Source organism: Blennius ocellaris (assembly GCF_963422515.1).
Source record: "Blennius ocellaris genome assembly, chromosome: 21".
Classification (NCBI taxonomy): Eukaryota; Metazoa; Chordata; class Actinopteri; order Blenniiformes; family Blenniidae; genus Blennius; species Blennius ocellaris.
The window spans coordinates 7,501,920-7,525,073 of NC_137670.1; the positions used below are offsets into that span (position 1 = coordinate 7,501,920).

The window sequence follows — 23,154 nt, forward strand, 5'->3', positions numbered from 1 at the left end:
CATTGAAGCCAATCCCACCAAAGTGTTGGTTCAAATAAAATTCAGATTGCTGCCTCACAAGTACATCTAAAATAATATACTTATGTGCTCTATCAGGTTTCCGAGCTCAGGCAGCACCTGCGGATTCGTGGCATGCCCGTCTCAGGCACCAAGACCGCACTAATAGAGCGACTCCGGCCTTTTAAGGACTCCAACGCCGGCTCCTCGCCTTCAGGCTCCTCCGACATCACCACCGTCACCTTCCCCATCACTCCGACGGGCTCCCTGTCCTCCTATCAGTCTCCATCCTCCTCCAGCGCGCTGTCCCAGGGAGGGTACTACCCTTACCCCAGCACCTCCTCCACGCCGCCCATCTCGCCGGCCTCCTCCGAGCTCTCCCTCAGCGGCTCGCTCCCAGACAGCTTCAGCGACGTCCCCATGTCCTCGCCGACCCAGTTCGCCCTGCAGCCGTCTCCGGCCCAGCTCAGCATGGACGACGGTCTGGTGGGAGGAGGACAGAGGCTGGCGGAGGGTGAAGGCATGGATGGTCTGGAAGCTGAGAAAGACAAGATGCTGGTGGAAAAGCAGAAAGTGATCGAGGAGCTGACGTGGAAGCTGCACCAGGAGCAGCGACAGGTGAGGGGAAAAAATCTTTTGTATTAGGGAATTCAGTGTAAAGTTAGCCATAGAGAGACTGTCGATGTATGATGAAGTCACTTTGAAGTTTGGTACCAATTAATACTAAGAGTTAGATCCAGAATAATTAGGCATTTCCAATTGTGTTTGTTTGTCCCGACCCGGTTTACTATTCTCAAAGTGCTGCTGGTCTAATGAAGGGCAGAACTTTTATAGAAACTTTTCTAAACCCAACCTTTACTGTGTCCATGGGTGGGTGTTTCTGGCCAAAAAATTATGATCCTACCGCCTGTCTTTCCGTGTACAGAATGGCTTTTATGAAAGTAGGAACAAGGATCAAAGTGAAGAGAACAAGATGCTGACGTCAAATTACAAGGTCTTGGTGCTGCTTGTCAGCTTACATAAGCAGCCTGCAAGAGTGATAGGGCTAACCCAAATGAGTATTTTTGCTCACTATCAAATGTAATTAGTTTGGAGCTGTAAAACATATTTAACCCTTAAACACAAATCCATGTCTTTTTTTTTACTATCAATTTTTAGCTCTTTAATCCATTTTTAGCCATTTTAGAAGTTTGGGGTACCGGTATTTAAATTTTTTTGCCTTTTCTGTACATTTTTGGCATATTCAAGGTTTTATCTGTCAACTATTTCAGCTATTTTAAGCTATTTTTCTCATTTTAAGTAATTTTAGCAGTTTCTAACTTTTTTTCTTTATGCTGTTTTATGTATTTTGGGGGGTTTATTTTGCTATTCTTTTTGTCCATTTTTGCCATCTGCCCATGCAGAATATATTTGATGAAAGAAAAATGGAAAGGTTTTGTTGCATATTTCATATCGAGATGATATAAAATCCAATAGTATCTCTGTTTACGCAATGAACATCTTTCAGTTGTTGGCAATGCCTCAACCAAGACTTGATAGTATTATTTTATCGTTGGCTATATTATTGAGACATTACTTCATCTTATCTCCGTGCCTGTCAGGTTGAAGAGTTGAAAATGCAGCTTCACAAGAGGAAACGCTGCTACGGAGCCACACAGGACCCCGGCCCACCCCCACCTCAACCGTCCATGCATCACCAGACTCCAGCCATGATGGGCCAACATTTCTTTGGCGTGACGATCAAGCAGGAGCCCGTGTCGCTGTCCTCCAGCTGCCCTCTGTCCTCTCCCAAACAGCTCAAGAGCCCCTCCAACGGCTGCATGGAAGAGATGGGTCACGGCAACAACCACAGCATGGCCGGCATGGGGGCTCCGCAATGTATGGACACAGGCCCCGCCTCCGGCAGCCCCTCCAACATGTCCGCCTTCCTCAGCCCGCAATGCTCGCCGCAAGACTCGTCCATCGGGAAGCCGTCCGGGAGCCCCCGGCCCTCGTCGCCACATAACCCCTACCTGCTGTCGCCCCCGCCGGGCCGAGGCGGCTGCCCTCACCCCCACAGCCAGGCGAACAACAGACCCCGAAACATGCAGGTATGACAAGCCGTCGCCACCATCTCCATTGTCTCCACCATTATTGAGTGCTTAGTGGTGGTCGGCTTCACTGATGAAACATCAACGTTTACCAAACAAAGCGATGAAAAAGGGAAAAAAAAAAACACATTTTAAAAATGTTTTGTTTTATATTATTTTTGAACAGTTTAATTGAATATTAGAACTAATGCACATACTTCTGCAAGAAAAACCAGTAGTCAATGTTACCTCTTCCAAGACGCTTACATTTTAGTGAGATCTAGAATAAAAAAAAGGCTTTTATTATATTATTATTATTATTATTAATAATAATATTAATACTATTATTAGTAGTAGTAGTATTATTATCACATTATATTATATCACATAATATATCAAATTATATTATAAGTTTTTACAAAAAGGTTTTGGGAGAATTTACATCAATCCTTTTGAGAAAAAGTCTTTCAAAGATGGTCTTTTAGCTCATCAAGTCTTGCAGCCTTTTTAAATAGTCTTTAAAAATGTTCATGAGCCATATTCTTATCAATTGTTTTGGGATTTGTGCTGTTTCTAACTCTTAACTTTCCTACGTGTGACATATGTCAAACAGCCGATGCAACCGAAGAGTGGCGGCCCGCCGGTGAACTGTTCTTATCCTCTGGACCAGAGAAGCATTCCGATCTTCTCCAGCTCGGCCGACTGCGGCCTGAACCACGGCGGCTCCGTCAAGGCCGAGAGCCAGAGCATGCAGCAGAAGGTGAGCGCCGCGTGAACCTGCAAACCGACAACTTTTTCCTGAAGTGTTTGGTCACGTCAGCACCACCTGAACCACCTCACGTTCACGTAACTGTGTTTCCTCTCTTCTGTTCATTCTGACTCTTGTACAATTGTCAAAAAGTTTCCACCACACGTTCCTTCGCACGACGCCAACCCATCTTATAAATAGCTCACGTTGACGAGATCGTGCCGACGGCAGTTCCGGATCGCGTTGGGGGTTTTTCCTTCCCCGACGACATGCTAACGTTGCACTTTTCACTCGTTTCTCATGTAGATGTCAGTAGTGCCTCGTCCTCGGCATGTTGGCCAAAAGTGCCAGGTCTCCCCCCCTGCCTTCAGTAGCTCAGATTCAGACGCGTCTGACTTAAGACAGCCCCCATGCTATGAGGATGCAGTCAAGCAGGTAAACTTCAAATTCAGTAAAGATGACTGACCGGAGATATTTTTTTTTTTATTTTTATTTTCCCCTTTTGGCGTTGCTCTAATTCCACTTTTCCTTCTGTCTTTTGTCTCTTGAAGTCCATCACCTGATCAGCACCTCTTTATTTTTTTTTCCATACATCGCTACGTTCACTGCACTAACTTTTCACCCTTTACTGCGTCTGTGGCGAGCTGGTGTTGTAGAACTGCAAACTGGTTTTCACTGGAGGTAGACAGAGGCAGGACACTGACCGTCTGAACTGTTTGACACCAAAAAACAGCTAAAATGCTGAAAAGGATTCAACAGTTACAAAAGATTAAAAAAAAAAAAAAAAGAAGCAAAAAATTATGAAATAGTTAAAATGGCATAAATTGCTATACATGACTACAGTGTGTAAAATAGGTTAATGAAAAAAAAGGTGAAATTGCTAAAATTGTCTTAAAAATGTCAAATGGCAAAAGATGGTAAATTTGAGCACTTAAAATGGCTATAATTATCAAAAACAGCTACAACATGCAAAACAAACAAACAAAATGGTCATAATAGATTTTAAAAAATGGCTTTAAAAATTGAAATGGCACCAAACAAATTAAATAGTGGTAATATGCATAATTGCTAAAGACAGATAAAAAATGCAAAATAACTAAAAGAAGTCAACTGGTGGCTAAAGTTGCAACAAAAAAACCCCCACCCCAAACACCAAACAAAAATATCATAAAAAGTTACTTTTATTGTCATTACATTTATGATCATTTGCAAAATCATTTTGAGTATAATTTGTTTTGGTTAAAAACAGCAAAAGTCAGAAAAGACAATTGTTATTTCTGAGGAGAAACCTTTTAAAACAAGTGACCTGATCTGCCTTCCTGAAAAGTTTGTATTGCTATGACTCTGTCCTGCAAGTCTTAGACACCTGCTTGAATGCTGACTTGTTTATGACGTATAATCCTTAAAGGGGACCTGTTGTTTAATGGGCGTGTCAATGGAAGCGATGATATTCATGGGATCGAACAGGATTATTTCAGATTTGGAATTTTCTGAGGTGGACAAATATTTTTGACCATCAAACCGTTTATGTTGTTGAAGCAGTCAAGCCAATAGTACTAGAGTATAGCAGCAGAAAGAAGCATTGTGCTATTGTATTGGTGTGGCTGAAAAATAGAATCACAACAAAAATTTAACACTGGACTACACCACAGGTGATGGAGTTATTTGACACCTGCCTCTTTGTCGGGCCAGCGAGTGAGGATTATGTGAATTGTAAAGAGGTGGCCTGTGATATGAAGTGACTTTTATATCTGTGACCACTCGAAGGAAAACAGATATTTTATTCATCTTATACATGTTTTGTTCCTTCTCGTTGCCGCTACGATGCGACTTATACTGAGGTGAAACCTATAGTCCAAAAAACATGGCAATGCCACATGTGCCTAACCTAATAGGTCCCCTTTAAGGTGGTTTTTATAAAATGTCTAAGTGTTGTAACTCGTTTCATTCGATTAAAAAGGGGATTGCTTATTGCTTTCGCAGCAACATACTCGGAGCCAACAGATGGATGAACTCCTGGATGTACTGATAGAAAGTGGAGGTGAGTCCCACAGACATTGGTAGACTCTAGGAAGTGACGTAAAACTTCAATGTAAACACAAATCTGCTCCATAAAGTGCGTTATTGTAATATGGCACCTCATTGCCCTACTCTCCTGTTTCTCTTCAAGAGATGCCAGCTAACGCCAGAGAGGAGAGGGAGAGGTCCTCTGTAACCAAAGTTGTGCCTCACATTACTGTGTCCCCAGGGTGTCCCGGCCTCCTCATTCCAAGGTTCCACCGCCACTACGAGCACTTGTCACCCAACCAGCTCCCTTATGACCATGCAGTCAATCACATCACCGAGAGCCATCTAGAGACCCTGCTGGGCAGCCCCAACGGTCGGGTTGGGGAGACGGCCCTCCTTAAAGGAGCTGCCGAGGACGGGGGCCAGGAAGACGAAGGGAACAGGGACGGGGACGGATACGGAAGCCCCAGCAACCAGAACCACCATCACCACCGCCAACCTCACCATACCCAACTGGACAAAATCCTGACCAACAGGGACCTGATTGACACCCCTCTCTCCCCTACCGCCAAGGGGCCGTTCGCCGTCCCCGAGGTGCAGGGGATGGTCAGCATGGCGTTCAGCGAGACGCCCTGGGAAACGATGGAGTGGCTCGACCTGACGCCGCCCAGTTTCGCCAACGGCTTCAGCGCGGCCGCGCCGAGCGCGCCCAGCATCTTCAACACGGAGTTCCTGGATGTTACAGACATAAACTTGAACTCTGCCATGGACCTCCACCTCGACCACTGGTGAGCGCGGCGCAGCGCCGTGCCGCGCCGCCACCAGGCCGCTGTTTCCGCAATGCCTTACAAGAAACCAGCTGAGAGTAGCATGGACCAACAGTACCAGCTACGAACTCTTAAACTCACACTTAACAGCTTGAGATCAAGTGTCAGAAAGTTGGACGTGGAATGTTAATCTTTAGATTTCGGCCAAATCCAAAGAAACACTGCAGTCAGAGTGCTGTCTTTGCTGTTTCAGTCATCTTATCCATAATACTAGGTGCTTTTTCACACGACCTATGTCCTTATTTTTGAACAACGACGCGCACAACTATCGACGTAAGTATGACAAGCAGACACCTGAAGGATTTTCTATCTGTCAAAAAAAACAAGTGCTCAACCTTCACGCGGCATCAGTGTTACACCAATCAGACTTGATGACAGAATTTGACAATCATTGTATGCTTTCTAAGTCTACATTTGTTTTACTGGAAAAAGAAAAACAAATCCGAGTAGAATTAAAAGAGGAATTGAATTTCTTAGTGGCGGCCATATTGTAAATATCTCCACTTTGAGTGGGAGAGGATTGCGAACCACAACTTAAGTGTATTATGTAACCAGCTCCTTATTCAATGTAAATATGAGAAAAGAAAGAAACCTCACTGCGCACCTCTTGCATTAATACACACTAGTCACAGATTGCTTGCGTAGAATACGTGTGTAGAAAACTTTTTTGAAGGATTGTTATTATCACTATTTGGCGTAATTATTCACGGGATGACATTACTGAGAGAAATGTATGTCTCTGAGAAACCTTTGGTCTTATCAGTTTTAATCTGCAGACAAACTGTGCCTTATTCACAGCATCTTTTGTATACCCAAAACCTATAGATTCTCCTTTTATAATTTTATAATAAACAGTGGTTTCCTGAAAGGCGGTGCGCAGTTTAAAAAGCTGAAACACCAGCTGGTTATCTCAGAGGAAGTTTTCTTTGTTTTGTGTCGGTACTTTTCTTGTGTGTCAGTGTAATTTTCTCAACTTTTTTTTTTTTTTTTTTTTGATGGCCAGTGTTTCAGCTTTGAATCCACAGCACAGCAGTTGCAGGGTTTTTCTTACATATTCTTGAAGCGGTCGGTGAAAAACTGTCAGGTTTGGGTCAAATTTGGTACTCAATCTTTTATTTTGGAGGATTAAACCCACCCAAAAGTATTTGAAACTCTTTGCGAAACGCAATTGTTGGAAATTTGTGTCGGTCACGTTAAAAGCTGCCGGAGCATCAAATATGTTCGTATTCATGTTGTTTATTTGTCAGATTCTTGGTACATGATTGGAAATAACAAAATTGACCTTGAACTTTTTTTTCCAGCCAATCGAGGCAATGTTTTATTTATTTTGTGTCTTTATATTTATATGTGACCCTGTATTTACATTCCTTCCTGACAGATAAGGGCTCGTTTTGATTTCTAATTTGCCATAAAAAAACAACAACAAAAGAAACCAACAACAAACTTCCATAAAATGAATGTTATACGCTGAAGTAAGTGCTCTTTACAAAAATGTGACGCATGTTGACGGAACCACTTGGAAAAGCCATGCTTTGTCAAATCACTATTCCTTGGAGAATCATATGAATTGGAAATGTCTATTGTTAGCACTTGTGAATATGAAAATGTAATATATTCCGATCTTTACTGTGAATTTTAACGTGAGAGTCACCGCTGCACCAAACTGTAGTTAGCCAGGTGTCTTTGGATTGAATTGGTTGATTCTCTGTACTTCCTCATGGTAAAACTCACTTTGAAATGTTTTGACGAGTTTGTCACAAGGCTCAATTCAAGTTTTATTTTCACTCTGTAATCAGAACGCTACTGCTAACAGCCTGTTGGCTTAAATTCCACACACACACACACACACAAAAAAGAGGGACCAGTTGAAATGGCTACTAGCAATTCTTAAATGGTGCGGTTTGCGAGGGGGGTTGAACCAAAGTTCAAGGTTCTAGTGTGACATATGTACCTCAGTTGTGTCAAAAATGGCTTGGGGTGGGAAAAACTAACCAATTTGACAATAAAAGTTGCAATGACTTGCTTGACCCCAGTGACCCCTCCCACCTGAAACCCTTCCGGCAATTATTGCTGGAAGGGTTACAAATTGCTCCCTGTTGCTCCTCATTCATCCCCGATGTGCCTGTGACTTTTGTTGTTTTAATGACAGCTATGCAATTTGTTATGCTAAGCTACGCTAACCACTTCTTAGCTTTAAAGGTGTAGTTGGCAAGAGCTGAACTGGTCTGGGTAGAACATCATCCTTCTCATGTTAGTATTGATATTAAGACTTATGTGACATACCGCACGCTTCCTTATGCTCGCAATCAAGATGTACAGAGTCCAGTTTTTTTGTTCGGCCAAAGAGAACGTCAACCATTTGACTTCATCAGTCATAGAGGTCCATTAAAGAAAAGATAAGTACTTTGAACTTTGGTTGCTCGCTATTTCCTTCTGAAACCTTTTTTTATATGTTGTCTTCAGCTTTCCCGACATGGCTTCCATCATCATTACCACAACCACAAGAGGGTGCTAGAAGTCTTAACTTCAGGCTTTGGTAGGGTATATTAAAAAGTCAGCCCGTCTGCTACCTTGTATCAATGTAGCTATTATAATCGATTAAGTTGAACAGAAATATTTTGGATTTCCAGTCACGAAAATGTCTCACAAAGTGTTCCGGTTTGACCAAATGTTGCTTTCTTGTTACGTATTAAGTGTTGCACTTGTTCAATAAATTCTGTGGTCTCACACGTGTCATGATTGTATGATAAAAAAAACCAAAAAAAAAACAACTTTTGATTCCTGTCTTCTGTTTGGAAAATATTTACTGTCTTTCTTGTTTTGAATTCTTTTGGGTTCATATTGCATTTTTTTTTTTTTTTATAAATTTTTTTTTCCAAATTCATGGAAAAAAAAAAACAACAACACTTCACATCTGACAGAAGCTTCCATGTTGCTTGGCCACTGATTTGCTTTACTCTTGTACAAACCAGTATTATGCCTGCATCCCTGTATACTACAGAAAGAAAAAAAGCAATAAACATAATCACAGCAAACTCATTTCTGTAGTTACTCTTTATTCATGTCCAATTCACAATGAAGCACACAATACAGGTTTTCAATCTTTTCCATGGGAACTTTTATTCATAACCCTTGATAAAGATACAATATAATATTCATTGCCCTTAATATTATCTTATAATCTAATATGAACATTCTGGTAAAATGCAATTTGTACAACAAGTACCCTGGAGATTCGCCAGCGGTAAGTTAGCTTTCCCACGACCGAAGGACTCGGAGACCGTTGGCAGCGACCCGGCCCCTGTCCGTGAACATTTCTCAGGGGTTTGCACCATTTGCAGGTAAAAAAAAGAAAAATGGATTGGAAAGAACGGAAAAAGACAAGATTCCCCATCTCTTCCCACAAATACATTAACATTGTACTTATGGTGCTCTTCACCTGACCCCTGATACACAGTGATGATGGTGGTCTTCTTCAAACATGGCTGACACATGTAGAGACCAAAGCTGTAAGGTGACGAGATTCAAATTGCAAGAATCCAGTTGTTTATGTCGCCTACGAGGAGATTCAAAATGACCGATTTTTAGATAGAAGAAAAACTGCATGACTACATCATTTAAGCATTTCATCATGGGTTTTTAGTGTAAATCCGCCTCGTGGACGTGTCATGGAAAAGTCCTGCGGGACCAACTTTGAAAAAGTTAGCAAACGCACTGCTAACAGAAAAACTTAAATTTAAAGTGAAAAAAAAAATAGTTACACAATAGTTCTTGACCTTTTTGAGTTGCGACCAACAAGATTACTTTTCTTTGGTGAAGCACCGTCGGGTCAGTGGTGCCAGAAAGCGAATGTAGAAACGTCTTTGTTTTGTTTTGTGTGCGTGTGGACAGAATCACACGCGGACTCAATTCCAGCCATTCCCACTAATCTAATGAAATACATTCTGGAAGTAAAACTGCTCGGCCTTTACAATCAGGTTAGAAATCTCCCGAAGTCATCTTAACCCCAAGGTGTAGAACGGCTGGATTATTAAGAAAAAATAAACTGAATTATTGTGAAGTGTAAACATGTCCTCTGCTGCCACAGCTCTACATGTTTGGCCTCTTTTTCGGAATCACATTTGTTTTTGTCGCGTCAGCGAGTCAATCATTGTGGGATTCCTGAAACGACCAGAAAAGGATCTCAAGACTGTCGCCGCTTGTAAAGATCGACGGACCTTTTCAATTGGCGAAGGGTCTCTACAGCGTCCCCCGTGTTTAAAGACCACCATCAATTCATCTGGGCTGTTTGGTTGGCTCGCTAAACTCCGAATAGACGTTTGTCTTTCCGATCTGCGGGCGAGTGACATTCTGCGAGGGAACGATAACGGGTGAACCTCGACAGTCTTGGAGACGATGCCTCCCCGCGCCCACTGCCAGCTCCAGCACGTTCGGTAACGAAAGCGTCTCCGTAGTGACGGAGAAACATCCGGGTGTTAATACGTGGTTTGGCGTGGAAACATTCCAACATCAGTGCAAGCCAGAGAGACATGCCGAGTCACGGAGGAGCATGCTAAGTCGTCGGTGACCTTCCACGGCTGAAGAGCAGTAACTTAGCGAGAAGTGAACTTCCTCCTCTCGTGGTTCGTGTAGAAGTGGATAGCTTGTGATTTAGCAGCATTTACAGTTACTATTTGACTTTTTTTTTATTTTCATCTTTTTTTCTTGGAGAAATGTACTCCCACCTGCTTGCCTCTGCGTGGCCACGCTTGTGATCAGTGTGAAAGAAGAGTTGCTCTGTACAGTGCTAAGACGGGCTGCTGAGGAGCGTTAAGGCTCATTCTCAAACTCAAAAACATTTCGCCTTCTCGCGTCTCCGCTCGCCGCCATTTGATCGTTCGCGTTGAGGAATGCACCTTAAACTGTTGAGCAGAGCCTGCCAGGAACAACAGATTAGATGTACTATTTACATTGCACATTTACATCTGGATACAATATCCCAAAGTAACTTTACATCAGGCAATGTAGCATTGCATCAGCTCCAGTTTGTACCGACAGAGTCCTTGTTTCGTCTGAGTCACAAAACTAAGCTTTGTACTTTTTGAAAATATCTTATTTTAGTTATCATTATGGTATATCTGTGCATTATTCGCCCCTGAATTGTACAGTCAGAAGTTAGTTCAAGGAAAGCTTTAATGTTAGTTTGAAATCAATGGTATTTATATTTGATGTTGTACCAAACCAACACTTCTTACTATTTTGGTATCAGAGGTTTCTGGTCACATTAATTGAATTAATTTATTTATTTATTAACAACACTAAAGAGTCACGAGTAAGTTAACAAACACTGAAAATGTTTACATGAAAAGTCAGAAGAAACATATTTTGTTCAATTTGGAAATTTAATGGCGAGTTTGAGAGTCAGAACAACCTAAGTTACGTGTCAGTTCTCTTGCTATCGTGTCGGGCTAACAACGCTGTGACGCTTTCTTTTCTACTGGAAACACGAAGCTAAATGACTTTTCATTTCAAACCAGTACTGACCTATCATTTGGATCTGAACTTTTATATTTGCAGTGTTACGCAACAAAATTTGAGCCTTAACTTCTTGATCAAAATGGCGTCGGCTGCTGGAGCTAACATTAGCATAATGTTAAGATTTGTTATCAGGTATGCTTTGTGTATACTGATGTTCATAAACATTTTTTCAATTATACGATAAAGTTTAGTTTTTTGAGCTTGAAAACTATTCAGATTGGACAAAATCATTAATTATCAAGTATAGCATTTAAGCTAGTAGGCGCGCGTAGCTGTAACAAGTGAAGTAAATACTTTTTAACTTCAATGGATTAGATTGAATGTTTATAAGGTTATTATTTGAAAAATAAAGTATGACTTTTAAAGCTGGGTCCCCATTTTAACAACAGGCTTTTCTTTTTTCAACAGAATTCGCTCATTAGCTACGAGCACGCTCGCTTTGTGACTCGGAACAGGAACAGAACGGATGACGGTTACAAACTGCAGCCAGCATTTGGATGTGAGAAACATCAAATTGTCTTAAGTCGCTCTATCAAGACAAAGTCTCACACGATTGCATATTGACAAAAAGAAAAAAAAAAGAAAAACAGAAAGAAAGGAAAGAAAAAGTAAAGCCACGCTACCGAATCCATGAGCTTTTCCGGAGACAAACACTTTTGCATACTCATTTGTTAACAGTGAAGGTGCTTACGGCAAACTGTGTGTGTGTGTGTGTGTGTGTTCTTAGACAGTAGGTCTAACGGCATACATCTGTACATGTCATCGGTTCAGAGGTGAACACATATGCATACATACAGTCCACGATATACAATCCATAAGTTGTTTTTTTTGTTCATGACAGTCGCCGTTAAAACATTTGGTAGATTCTGTAAATGTGTACAACGAGGTCAAGTATATATATTCTATATAGTATACTCCATTTTTCTCACACACAAAGATGCATTTTATCTTTTAATTTTTTTTATAAACTAAGACAATGGTCATGTCTTCTTTTTTTATTCTGAACATGGAAAGTGAAATTCTTTGTAAAATGAAGCTGATGGCAGGTGGAAATTTTACCGATATTCTTTCGTTGCGCCGGGCAACTGGGATTCGGTTCCTTTTGGTTCTTTGCAACGCTTCAATGAACGTGTGAAACTACACAACTAAGACGTGAAGCGTCGCATCACAAAGCTCAGTGACCCACCCCACCCTCCCCTCCCCTCCCCTCCCCCGCCATGACTCGGTCAGTCGACGTACATGGGCGAGATGGGCGAGGCGGGGATCTGATCCAGGATGCGGCACACGTAGGTGGCGACGTCCACAAACCGCTCCTCGTACATGAGGATGAAGGAGTGTTTCTGGGAGGGAGGACAGTTCAGTTACTGTGTGCTAAATGGATGTAATGCTCCTTTTGGCCATTTGGCGGCAGTAACAAGTCACTGTTTGTTTTTTTTGTTTTTTAAAGTAAGGTAATACCAAGAGCTGCTCCAGCCTCTGGTGTTTGTGTTTCATGACTAATAAGAGAAAGTGACCAATGACCTCACCGTGGAAGAAGATAAACAAAATAGAAACTTACCAGAAGCTCCTTGTACTTTGGCCTTTTTGATTCGTCCTTTGTCAGGCTAGACAGAAAGCACAAGATTACAAGATGGAGTTGCTTTCAAAGACCTTGGACCCGTTACGGAACAGTCGACAGAGGAGCTCTTACCATAGGTTGACAAAGTTGGTGAACTTTGGGGAGAACTGTCGTTCCTCCGAGTTGCTGAGCTGAGGAGGTTCTCCTTTCACCACCTGCGTCAGCTGGTCGAAGACACTGTTCCACTTTGGGTACGGGAACCTTCCCGTGGCGAGTTCGTACTGAAAACAGAGAAGAAGCATGAAGCTCCAGACGGGTGGAATTTCGAGTCCGACTTTCTCCGATTGAGAAAACGGAGCAGTTGAGAGTCCCGACACTCACCAAGGTGATCCCCAAACTCCAAACATCGGACCGCACGTCGTAGCCTTGTCTGGAAGCACTGGGGTCTATCCGTTCAGGCTGCAAACATACAAACAAAAACAAACTCAGATATTTTAAATACCAGAATGAAAAGACAGGGACTCAGAGTTGCTTCAGCAATACTGTAAATATCAGATGTTTTGAATCGATATGGCACAACCTGTTGATTTTAGTGAAATAAATTCCAACATCTGACGACACCAAACAAACCAGCTGCCTTTCTGACAATGTCTTAAAAATGCAGCTGTAATTCCACCAGGTTTGTTTCTTCTTGTTGAGAACCAACATATAAAAGTGGTACAACAGCTCCATCTAGAGGTTCAGAGATGACATGGCAATGCTTCAAACTTTAATATTATCAGGAAATACTATAAGATTATATGTTTTAAAAGAATTAAAATTTGAAAAATGAAATTCTTAATTTGTGAAAATTCATCCATGAACATGTCACATTTTGCTTTTTTATTATTGCGACTTTAAAACAAAAAAGAGAGGGAAATCTGTGGAAAAGGTGGTGAACATATCACCAGAATTTTTTTTTTTTTTTTAATATGATTTCAGTGTAATTTTCTCTTGATTTTAACTTTGAACATAAACCTGAATTAAACACACCCACATAATACAGCAGTCCTACTCCTGCTGGCAGCAGATGGAAACCGAGTGATATATTTGGAGCTGCATCTTGTTTTACTCAGAAGTTTTTGTGACTGAAAAGGTGAAACAGATGCAGAATGTGTGACCGCAGAGCCCCGGCTCCTCACCGCCATGTACGGCCTGCAGCCGGCGTCTCTGGTCTTGGCTATGGAGTCCACCAGCTGACCGCTGATGCCGAAGTCACACAGCTTGATGTTCCCCCTCCGGTCCATCAGGATGTTGGAAGGCTTGATGTCTACAAATGAACAAAAAAATAAAACGCATTCGGAGTAACACCGAAGGAATCAAGAGGTCGAAGAAGCAGTTTGAGAAAACTCACCTCTGTGGATTATTTTCAAGTTTTCTTTTAAGTGGTTCAGTGCTTTAACGGTCTGTTAAGAGACGAAACAAAAACCTGTGGTTAGATTGTGAAATTAAATAAAACACACCAGCAAACTTTTTACATAAAAAAAAAAAACGTATTAAAAAAAACTACTAAACATACTAAGGAATCTGAGGTTTCTGAAGTAAAAGGAGGAAAACAGGAAGTGATACTCACTGCTAATGTTATTTTGCCTAGTATTTCCTCTGGAATGACGTATTCTAATCCACAATATACATATTTGTAGAATTTGTCTAATGAGGTAGACATAAGTTCCATACAGATCCAACAGTCGCCCTGAAACAGAGAACAGAGGTCAGTTTCTCTGCCGGCTGGGATGGAGGGAGGTCCACAGGGGGCGGCATTTGGAGTTGGTCGGACCTCTCTGAAGAGGGCGCCGTAGAACTGAACGATGTAGGGACAGTCGCTGCTCCTCATCACCACGTCCAGGTCCATCAACAGCTGCTTCTGCTCTTTCTCGTCCACCGTGGAGCGGATCCTCTGCCAGACACACAACAGACGCCATTAGCCGTGGGTACGAGCATCTACGCAGACGACGGTTATGTCTTTGTGGTATTGATGTCTTACAACTCCCAGAGTGCTGCGCAGAGAAAAGTGATACGTGCTGCGTATGCAATATAGTTGAAGATTGTGATTAAAGGCTTCAAATGGCTTGTTAGAACCGGATATGTTCAAAATGTAATTAAATTGTAGTAGGGTGCATCTGTGCGTACTATGAAATTGAACCCTGGTGGCACCACTAGCCAAAGGTACCGACCAATTCTAAATGTCTTATCGGGGATTAATCTTCTGGAGTGTTCAGGTCACCTTGACGGCCATGATCTGGCCCGTGGGCTTGTGGACCATCTTGTTCACGGAGCCGTACGCCCCGCGCCCAATCTCCCCGAGGTCCCGCAGGTCCTCGGCGGTGAAGTCGCAGTGCTGCTCCGGAGAGATCTTCAGCTTCCCCGACGACTCGATGCTGTGCGTCCGCAGACGCTCTCTGCAGAGGAAGTCGCAGGAGATCGAGATGGGGTTACATAGAGGACAGAGAAAGGAGGACGAGGATGAGGAGGGAAGGAAAGGTAAAGAAAAGGACAGTGTGCCGGCATGAGAGGGACATGCATTATAGATAAACAAGGTTATGGTAAATATTTCATTGGAAATCGCAAAGTCCCCAGGCTGTCTGAAATCTTGTGTGATTTCATTGGATAGTTAAACTTATGCAAGATATTAGAGTTTGAGTTTCCCATCCTTTGATGGGATCCTTTGATCGCCGATCACACTGCAAACAAGTGGAAGCACCACAGCACTACTGATCAAAATATAATCATTAAAAACACAGAAATCCAGAATCGCATTCAGTCAGTACCAAGAGTTGGGCAGCTGACAAGATCTTTACATATTCAAAACATCTTGACCATCTAAATAAAATGTTTTCTGAGCCAATTATCTTTCATCTTCTTAACCACAACCACAGGGAAATAGGATGGATTTTAACAAAAGACATCCCAATCTGATTTTTAAGCATGAAGTATCAGCCAATTCTGATACGTTCCCAAACAAAAGGTTATGGGCCTTTTTAAGGTGTTCAATGCAACGAAAGATATCACAACTTTTTGTTTTTTTAAACTTCATTCATACTCACGAACTGATAAGGTTTGTTAAAAAAAAAAAAACAGCCCTAATCCGACACTGGTTCCTGCTTTCTACTTACATGTGAGGGTTCTGGAAGGAAGGAGCCGTGGGATTGATCGGAAGCCTGGAGGTCGGTTTCACTGGAGGGTTGGCGAAATTGAGCTTGAGAGCTTTACGTTTACCTGGTGGGGAACAAAGAGAGGGACAGATCCAGAGACCCACAGCGTGTGACGCCACACTGTGGGTCTCTGGGTCCAACCAGCTGGCGCGAACAAGAGGATGCACACAGTGTGATTCAGAGCTCGTCTTCCCTCAGCAACAAGGCTGTACGTACTTGAGATAAGCCTCAATGTGAGCAAATTTAAAAAAAAAAAAAAAAGAAGAAGAAATTTCACCACAAGTGTGTGGGACCAAGTAATCTGAGTGCTTTGGGATTATCTCAAGATCAGAGAGGAAGCACAAGATGCATTTTGAGCACAAGCAAAGTACCCATGTGTCCAGGGGTTCCCAGTGCGAGGAGAGTCGATTGGTTTAACTGTGTGTTTGTGCACAGTTAATCAAAGTGATTTTGCGGCGCAAAAAAGCCAAAGGTTGACACTGGGAACTCTTGTCCACAACATCTCCACTGATGGACTTCATATAAAAGAAAAGAAAAGAAACAAAGAAAGAAGTGCAATCAAACCTGAACAGTTCCCACAAGACATCAAAGTGGCCCAACACTTCGGCAGCGCTTCGTTGAGACTCATGGATCCAGATGGTGAAGGGTGCATTCATTGCCGTGAAAAATTAAGTAGGCTCTCAAGCAACTGGTTTGTACCTCAGGTCGGGAAATTCTCCGAAGCGCCGATTTGAAGTGTTGGGCCGTCTTTGCCGTGCCCTGTCCAACCAGCTCCTGAGCGCAAACACATCCCCAGACCTGGAAGCCCCTCCCCGGTGCAAATTAACTTCTCTCAAGACAACCACGGTGGCAGTTAAGAGCAGTGAACAGTGGACAGACTTCCCAACTACCAGAGCACCACACAGGCTGCTTCAGTGGTCTACGCTGGCTTCCTCTCGACCGTCGCCTTCCGCTTCCGTACGGGCGGCAACGACCTGCGCCGGGCAAGCGCTTGGGCCGAGGAAGCCACCGTAGGCCACTGAGGTGTACCCACGGAGAGTAGAGGTCGGTGTGCTTTGTGCGCGAGTCTAATGCTTACACTGGGGCACTCCAGACAGGCTTATCTGAAACCCTGAAGTGAAGGAAAAGACATTTTACTGCACGCTCTTCGGGCCTGTTCAAGCCGAATCAACAAGGTCCGTCCTGGGAGGAGTCGACCACAGAGCTCATTCCTTGAAATTTGTTGAGCTGCCATATTCTGGTGGCTTTGGCTTCTTGTACTGCCATGCAGCTATTGTATTATAATTCCCACATTTTCCAGACTATAAATTGGTTGTCTCATGCGACTGGTATTAAAAAGCAAGTCATATTTCAAACTATACTGGTGCATATCATCTGTGAGCACGACAGCAGCTGAATTCTTCAGTTGATTTGGTTGATCATTACCACCGACTGCTCTAAACCAAAAAAAGTGATTGTAAAAATTGCTTGGATGAAACTTTTGCGGCATGTGACGGGACGTCTGTTGTGTTTCACCAGTGAAAGTCCACTTGACGTCCAAATGGGACAAAACAAGGCGTTTGACATGGGCAGATACCTGACATTTCTTCGGGGGTTCATTTAGCGTAATGGTGTCTCATCAAATGGGCGTCTGTCTACTGTGTCTACATCAGAATTGGTCTGATTCTGTAACTCTACCAGGAGCATGCACTTTGGTGGATAATGTGCAAGATTTGTCAAATTAAAGAAAAACAAATTGAACTTTGCACATAAAAACAGAACAGAAGAGGGGAGACAGGGTTTTGAAACAGTTTTGATAGACACAGAAAATATCCTTCAACAGCAGTGTTGGTAAAAATAAGTGGGAATACCTGTTTCATTTTGACATCTCCAGCAGGTGTTGGATTCTGCAAGGTTTAGATAAAACATTTGATACTAGACATCTGCCACACAGTGAGAAAATGACACTCAGATCAGCTGACGACTGGATGGTTTTATCTGAATCTGCATGTATATTATTGGACAAGAACCATGCAGCTCAATGTATTCAAACCCATGAATATATAAAAATCATTAACATATTGTTGATTAAGCATTTTAAGCATTGGCCCTTTGGTCACAACTAAATAGTAAAATGTATAGCCCTTGTGGGCATAACACAAGAACTGTTGTAAACAGTAGCAGCAGTAGCGGCTACAAATCGCAGACGAAGAAATGAAAACAACAAACATAAGTCTAGAGCGGCACAATATATCGCAAATTTATCGCGTCATCAATTTCATGTTTATTATGTTCAGAATCCCATAACTTTGACTGGATCGGGATAAATTACCAAAATAATAAATGTTTTAATTGGCTCATAGAAAAATTGCTCTGAAAATTGGAATGACAAATATTAATGCCTTCAACTTCAAGTGAACTTAGCGCTGAAGTTGAAAAGTGAACAGAAATGGTGGGATTGCTGACAAAAAAAGACGCAAACCTACCAAATTATGAAACACAATAATCTAGATGAGAATGAAACAAAACATCAGGCCGTGAAAAAAAAATAAACAACATGGAAAAAAACCACAAAGTAATATGAAATGATGTTAAACGATACAAAATGACAACATCTGTGTTGTTTACAATTGTTTTACTGTTTGTGTTTTCATCTACAAAATGTACATAAACTAAACACAGTTTTAAGATTTTTAAAGCAAAAGCAAGTACTAAATGTTAGCATTAAATGGTAGGGATTGATAATGGGCTGTTGTGAAAACTTTATTGTGGAAATTGTTTTTGGCAAGAAAATTGAATAGCTTGTTAGCCAGGTACAGACACCTTCAGAGATTAATTGACTGAAGTCAACCAAAGTTAAACTTAATTAAACACAAGCAGAAACCCACAGTCGAGGGGATTTAAGTGATGTACTTGCCCCTGACAGGGGGCTGTGGGGCAGTTGGCCTGACTCAGGGGGGCAGTTACACTACACGTAGGCCTCAATGCTACTGTTAGCAGCCTGATACTAATAACATCAGGGACTAACCAGCACTGTGATGCAGTGCGGCTTCATTCTGACACAATTTTAAGTGGGATGAAACTCAAAACAGTAGATTACACTTTAATTTATCCCCCAAAAAGCTCCTGTTCGCTCTCGAACTTTAAAGAAGTCTAAATGTCTGCTAAACTGTTAGCCGTCAGGCTAAAGAGATACAAGGAGGCAGATAACGGAAGCTGAGCCGGCCAACCTTCACAATAAAATCAAATGTGAAATTATTTACCAATAACCATCTCTTTTCATTCCTTTCTTTCAATCATTTTCTGACATTTTCAAATACTATGTAATGATCTAATATCTTATAATTACTAAAAATACTGCCTTTATTTTATGACAAAGATAGAATACATTTTGGAAAATACCATCAAAAGTTGCCAAGTTATTAAATAATTAGCGTGTAAATTATCATGCAAACAAGAAAGCACAGTGAGCTGTTGCTTTACAAACTAAAATATGAAAACTTTGGGCTATGTGATATTAGATGAGCATGCAATAATGCTGTTATAACAGAATGTACAAAAAAAAAGATAATTTAGGTAATTCAATGACTGAATACTTGTTGAAAAAAATGGGTTATTATGAATAGTGACTTTTAGCATTTTCAATGTGCAGACCATTAATGCAGAGTTCATAATATCTTGCAGATCACTCAGTTGTTTGCACATGTTGGTATTGTTAATATGATAACAAAAATCTTAAAATCTGGAAGGATCTGAAGGCGTTAGTACGTTTAAAAAGTCTCACGAAATAATACAAATACCTGTACTTGATTAATCCCAGAGAGCATTATATAAAAAAAAAAAAAGAAAGCTGTTTAAGCTGATTAAATATTTACATTATATTGCTCTATCTTGCTTTAAAATAATTAAATTAACAATATTAAATGAATGTGTGTAGTTTGTACTGAATTTAATAATGTTTCCGTTTTAATTCGAAGGCCTGAAGCGGAAGCCCTGACTTCCTATCGGCTCTTGACTGTTCCTCCCGCTGTGAAGCTAAATGCTACATATCCTCGGGACCCCGCCGGGTCTGCGAGAGAACCGGGACGGTGTGGCCGGTAGAGGCCGGTGGGGTTCCGGTGGAGGCCGCCGGGTTCGCCTACCTTGCATGCTGCTGCTCTGTGTCTGTTGGTGGAGCTGGTGTGACGTGGAGTTGCTGTTCGGACTGGGAGTCGCCATTGTTGTGTTGGAGTCAGGCAGCAGCTCTCAGGCTGCAATGCAGAGAGAGAGAGAGAGAGAGAGAGAGAGAGAGAGAGAGAGAGAGAGAGAGAGAGGGAGCGGGAGGGAGGAGGGAGAGAGAGCACAGACTACAGTAGAGAGAGAGAGAGCGAGAGAGTCTCGCTCTCTCTCCTCCAGACAGGAAACAAATGCAGCACATTCCAACTCTTAGGTAAATTAGCAGTCTACTTCCATGATGCACACTCTTATTGCATCATTCATATTTGCTGTCTTTAGCATCAAATCATCATCTAAAAAGTATTTTCTATTTTAAAATCCAAACTATATTAAAGTTGGAATTCTGAGTAACGTTGACAGGATTATTTTTCTACCTTAATATAGAAGAGAGACGTAATATCCTAATTCTGACATTAATCGGATTATAACAATTTTAAAATTTCTAAAAGTAAATTTCTAATTTAGGTGAAAAACAAATCAATCCTGAGAAAAAGAATCCTAAATGTCAAACTAGATGTTGCTTTTTCTGGTGTGTCCACTGGGGGTTGCTCGTTTTTTGTAAGAATTATTTTAATACATGAGGCAAGGAAAGCTCGCTTTTTGTTCGGGTCTCGTTAACGTTTAAGATGTGACAATACTTTTTTATTTATTTATTGTCATTCTCTTCCACTGTGTATTCCAATTCACAAGCCGTCGGTTCTCAAAGCCCCGTCTGTAAAATGTGGCTTGTCGACACATTGACGATTAAATGAAGACACTGTAGAAATGTTTTTATTGTTGAAATCATTTATTTTCCCGTTAGATAAAACGTGGCGATTTCATCTCATCACCGCAACACACCGCACTCAAACGCACCTCCGTTATTGCACCATAAAAACCTCAACGTCTTGTATAAATAATATAATTTCTGTGCAATCCTCCAAAAGAAAACCTATTGAAGGAGAACATATTCACTTCGTCAAATATAGAAAAAATATGAGGTACTGCATTTGTAAATTATTCCTGTAAAGTGCCAAACAAAACGTCAAACCTCTTTACATCCTTGTAAAGGTGCCACATGAGTTACTCTGTGACACCAGGTGCCACACAACTTGTCCTAGATGATGTAGTAACACCACCAGGTGCCGCAGAACTGCCTTCAGACGCGACACAAGTGCCATATGGTTCCATACAAGAGCCACAAAATCGTCCCTCTCCAGCACACGATACCGCCGTCAGTCTATTGCTCCACTGCGGAGGTCAGGAAATATCGCCGTCTGAGCAGCCGCGACATTCAACTCGTCAGCGGACCGGTGTTTGACGGCGACGGGAACACGAGCTCTCTGTCCCGGGTCCTCCCGCTGCCTTTCAGGACCATCTTGTCCTCGTACACGAAGACCGTGCCGAAGGCGTTGCTGTCCGGCGCCGTCTCGATCACGCCCTCGAAGGTCAGGTGGTGCACCCCGGTGGCCGTGTCGCGGCAGTAGCCTCCGTCGTGGTCGTGCCCGGCCATGTAGCACACCACGCTGCGGTGGGAGCGTATGACGTCCAGGAGGTCGTCGTAGTTCCACGCGAGGCAAATGAACGTCGCGGAGTAAGGATGGACGGGGAGGTGGCCTGGACAAGAAAATGGACATCAAAGTCAGAATCGAGCTTTTCCCACAGACATCAGTACTACATGTATAAATAACAACAATATCCGACAATAAATAATAATATCCAAATGTACTCACTGACGATAGTAACTTTCTCCTGGTTTTCGTCGGCCACAGACAGAACAGAATTGAGCCAGTCCAACTGGTCCTGACTGAAGCCACCGTTGAACATCGTGAACCTCTGGTTAAGTCCTCCAAACTCTGGAAAAAAAGCACAACAAACGATGTTTTAGCCAGCAAGTAACACTGGGACAGTAAAAACTAATGATGATGATCAAATGAATAAAACTAGGTTGATTCAAATCTTTGATTTTTGCACTTCATAGCTCATGATTGTACACTTCTTTGAGGTGTGCAACCAATTATAAACAAAATATTGTCCCAATAAGTGTTTTTTTTCCCCAAAAGCTTCTGACTACTGTATTTCCTGTATTTTTAGTCGCAGAAATCATATCAATCAAAGAAATGTACTTTTCATGGCGAGACATGATTGATAATCCTTGTTATTCTTGGGCTTCTTTTACGAAGTCCCTCATATGTGAAAAGAGAAGAACAAAAATGCATCTTCTCTTGATCTTAGTCAGAAAAACTTTATTTTACAGATTATGTTGCACAACTCTAAATCAATGTGAAAGCAAAGTGATATAAAATTCTCATGACGGTTTCTATGTTTGATATAAAGCAGCAGGTCAGTATGTAATCAGATTACCAGGAGGACAGTTGAGGTCCTGGTTCTCGTTGTAGTTCCGGATCAGGCTCAGGGCGGTGCGGTACTCCTCACTCTGCTCCTCCCGGCCCAGCAGGCTCACGTCGTACGCGTCCAGCACCACGAACCGGAACCCGGGGAACGGCGTGAAGTGGTAGGCGTAGATGTCCGGCCTGGCCGGGAGGGGACCGGCGGGGCTGCCGGCTCCGGCCGCCCGGTGCGCGCTGTTGAGCCCGGAGCGGAGCAGCGCGCTCCGGCTGAAGTTGTAGAACTCGTGGTTGCCCCACACATGGTGCACCTCCGCCGGCCCGCCGCTCCGCAGCTGCCCCAGCACCGCCTCCAGCGCGCGCTCCGACGCGTCGTGCCGCTTGTTGAAGCCGTCGATGATGTCGCCAAGCTGGAGGAGGAAGTCGGGCCTGTCGGCCGCCCAGCGCCGCTGAGCGTTCTCGAGGAGCCGCAGGCTGCTCCGGTAGTAGCGGCGGCTCGACCCGGTGTAGTTGTAGCCGTCTTCCATGTCCGCGTACTGGATGTCCGCTATGACGCCGAACGTAAACAGCGGCGTCGCTTCGGGACCGGCGTCCATTGTCGGTTTATTTCTTTTAGTGGCCGCCAGCCGGGAGCGTTTTAAATACACATCCAGGGAGGTGAGTAAGAGTGGAACTCCAAACCACCGGTACCGGGATCTTCTCCACGTCTCACGTGCTGA

At 42.6% G+C, this 23,154-nt stretch overlaps 3 protein-coding genes across 4 annotated transcripts in view; 1 reads left to right on the forward strand and 2 right to left on the reverse strand.

Annotated features, from left to right (window-relative positions):
- Positions 1-5,674, forward strand: part of myocd (myocardin) — a gene marked incomplete at its 5' end in the record, with an annotated part of 30,044 nt that extends 24,370 nt beyond the window's left edge. The window contains 6 exons of the mRNA XM_080516620.1: positions 97-615; positions 1,599-2,087; positions 2,680-2,826; positions 3,121-3,249; positions 4,798-4,855; positions 4,985-5,674. Of these exons, the coding sequence (XP_080372746.1) occupies positions 97-615; positions 1,599-2,087; positions 2,680-2,826; positions 3,121-3,249; positions 4,798-4,855; positions 4,985-5,613 (1,971 nt within the window). The 3' untranslated portion in view covers positions 5,614-5,674. The remainder of the gene's footprint in view (positions 1-96; positions 616-1,598; positions 2,088-2,679; positions 2,827-3,120; positions 3,250-4,797; positions 4,856-4,984) is intronic.
- A 6,717-nt stretch (positions 5,675-12,391) lies between these two features.
- On the reverse strand, positions 12,392-20,131 carry map2k4b (mitogen-activated protein kinase kinase 4b; the record flags this gene model as incomplete). 2 transcript variants are annotated; one of them, XM_080517646.1, is made up of 13 exons in its annotated part: positions 20,036-20,131; positions 17,765-17,800; positions 16,993-17,025; positions 15,876-15,978; positions 14,987-15,161; positions 14,540-14,659; positions 14,336-14,455; positions 14,117-14,168; positions 13,905-14,032; positions 13,105-13,182; positions 12,856-13,004; positions 12,724-12,769; positions 12,392-12,505 (listed from the first exon to the last, which is right to left on the reverse strand). In XM_080517646.1, exons 1-13 carry the CDS (start codon positions 20,109-20,111, stop codon positions 12,392-12,394), a joined length of 1,230 nt encoding a protein of 409 aa, XP_080373772.1. In that variant the 5' UTR covers positions 20,112-20,131. The 2 variants fall into 2 exon arrangements, with proteins under 2 accessions (XP_080373772.1, XP_080373773.1); XM_080517647.1 differs by lacking the exon at positions 16,993-17,025 and having other exon boundaries at positions 20,036-20,123.
- Positions 20,132-20,915: 784 nt separating this feature from the next.
- adprm (ADP-ribose/CDP-alcohol diphosphatase, manganese-dependent) lies at positions 20,916-23,154 on the reverse strand. Its single transcript, XM_080517780.1, has 3 exons — positions 22,452-23,154; positions 21,821-21,943; positions 20,916-21,704 (listed from the first exon to the last, which is right to left on the reverse strand). Exons 1-3 carry the CDS (start codon positions 23,029-23,031, stop codon positions 21,382-21,384), a joined length of 1,026 nt encoding a protein of 341 aa, XP_080373906.1. The 5' UTR covers positions 23,032-23,154; the 3' UTR covers positions 20,916-21,381.

Excerpts from the sequence above, each read along its gene's own strand:
- adprm (XM_080517780.1), bottom strand. The coding sequence starts at position 23,031 with ATGGACGCCGGTCCCGAAGCGACGCCGCTGTTTACGTTCGGCGTCATA. Across the intron at positions 21,944-22,451 it reads GGACCTCAACTGTCCTCCTG|AGTTTGGAGGACTTAACCAG; the intron begins GTAATCTGATTA and ends CTTTTTTTCCAG. Across the intron at positions 21,705-21,820 it reads GGAGAAAGTTACTATCGTCA|GCCACCTCCCCGTCCATCCT; the intron begins GTGAGTACATTT and ends TTTCTTGTCCAG.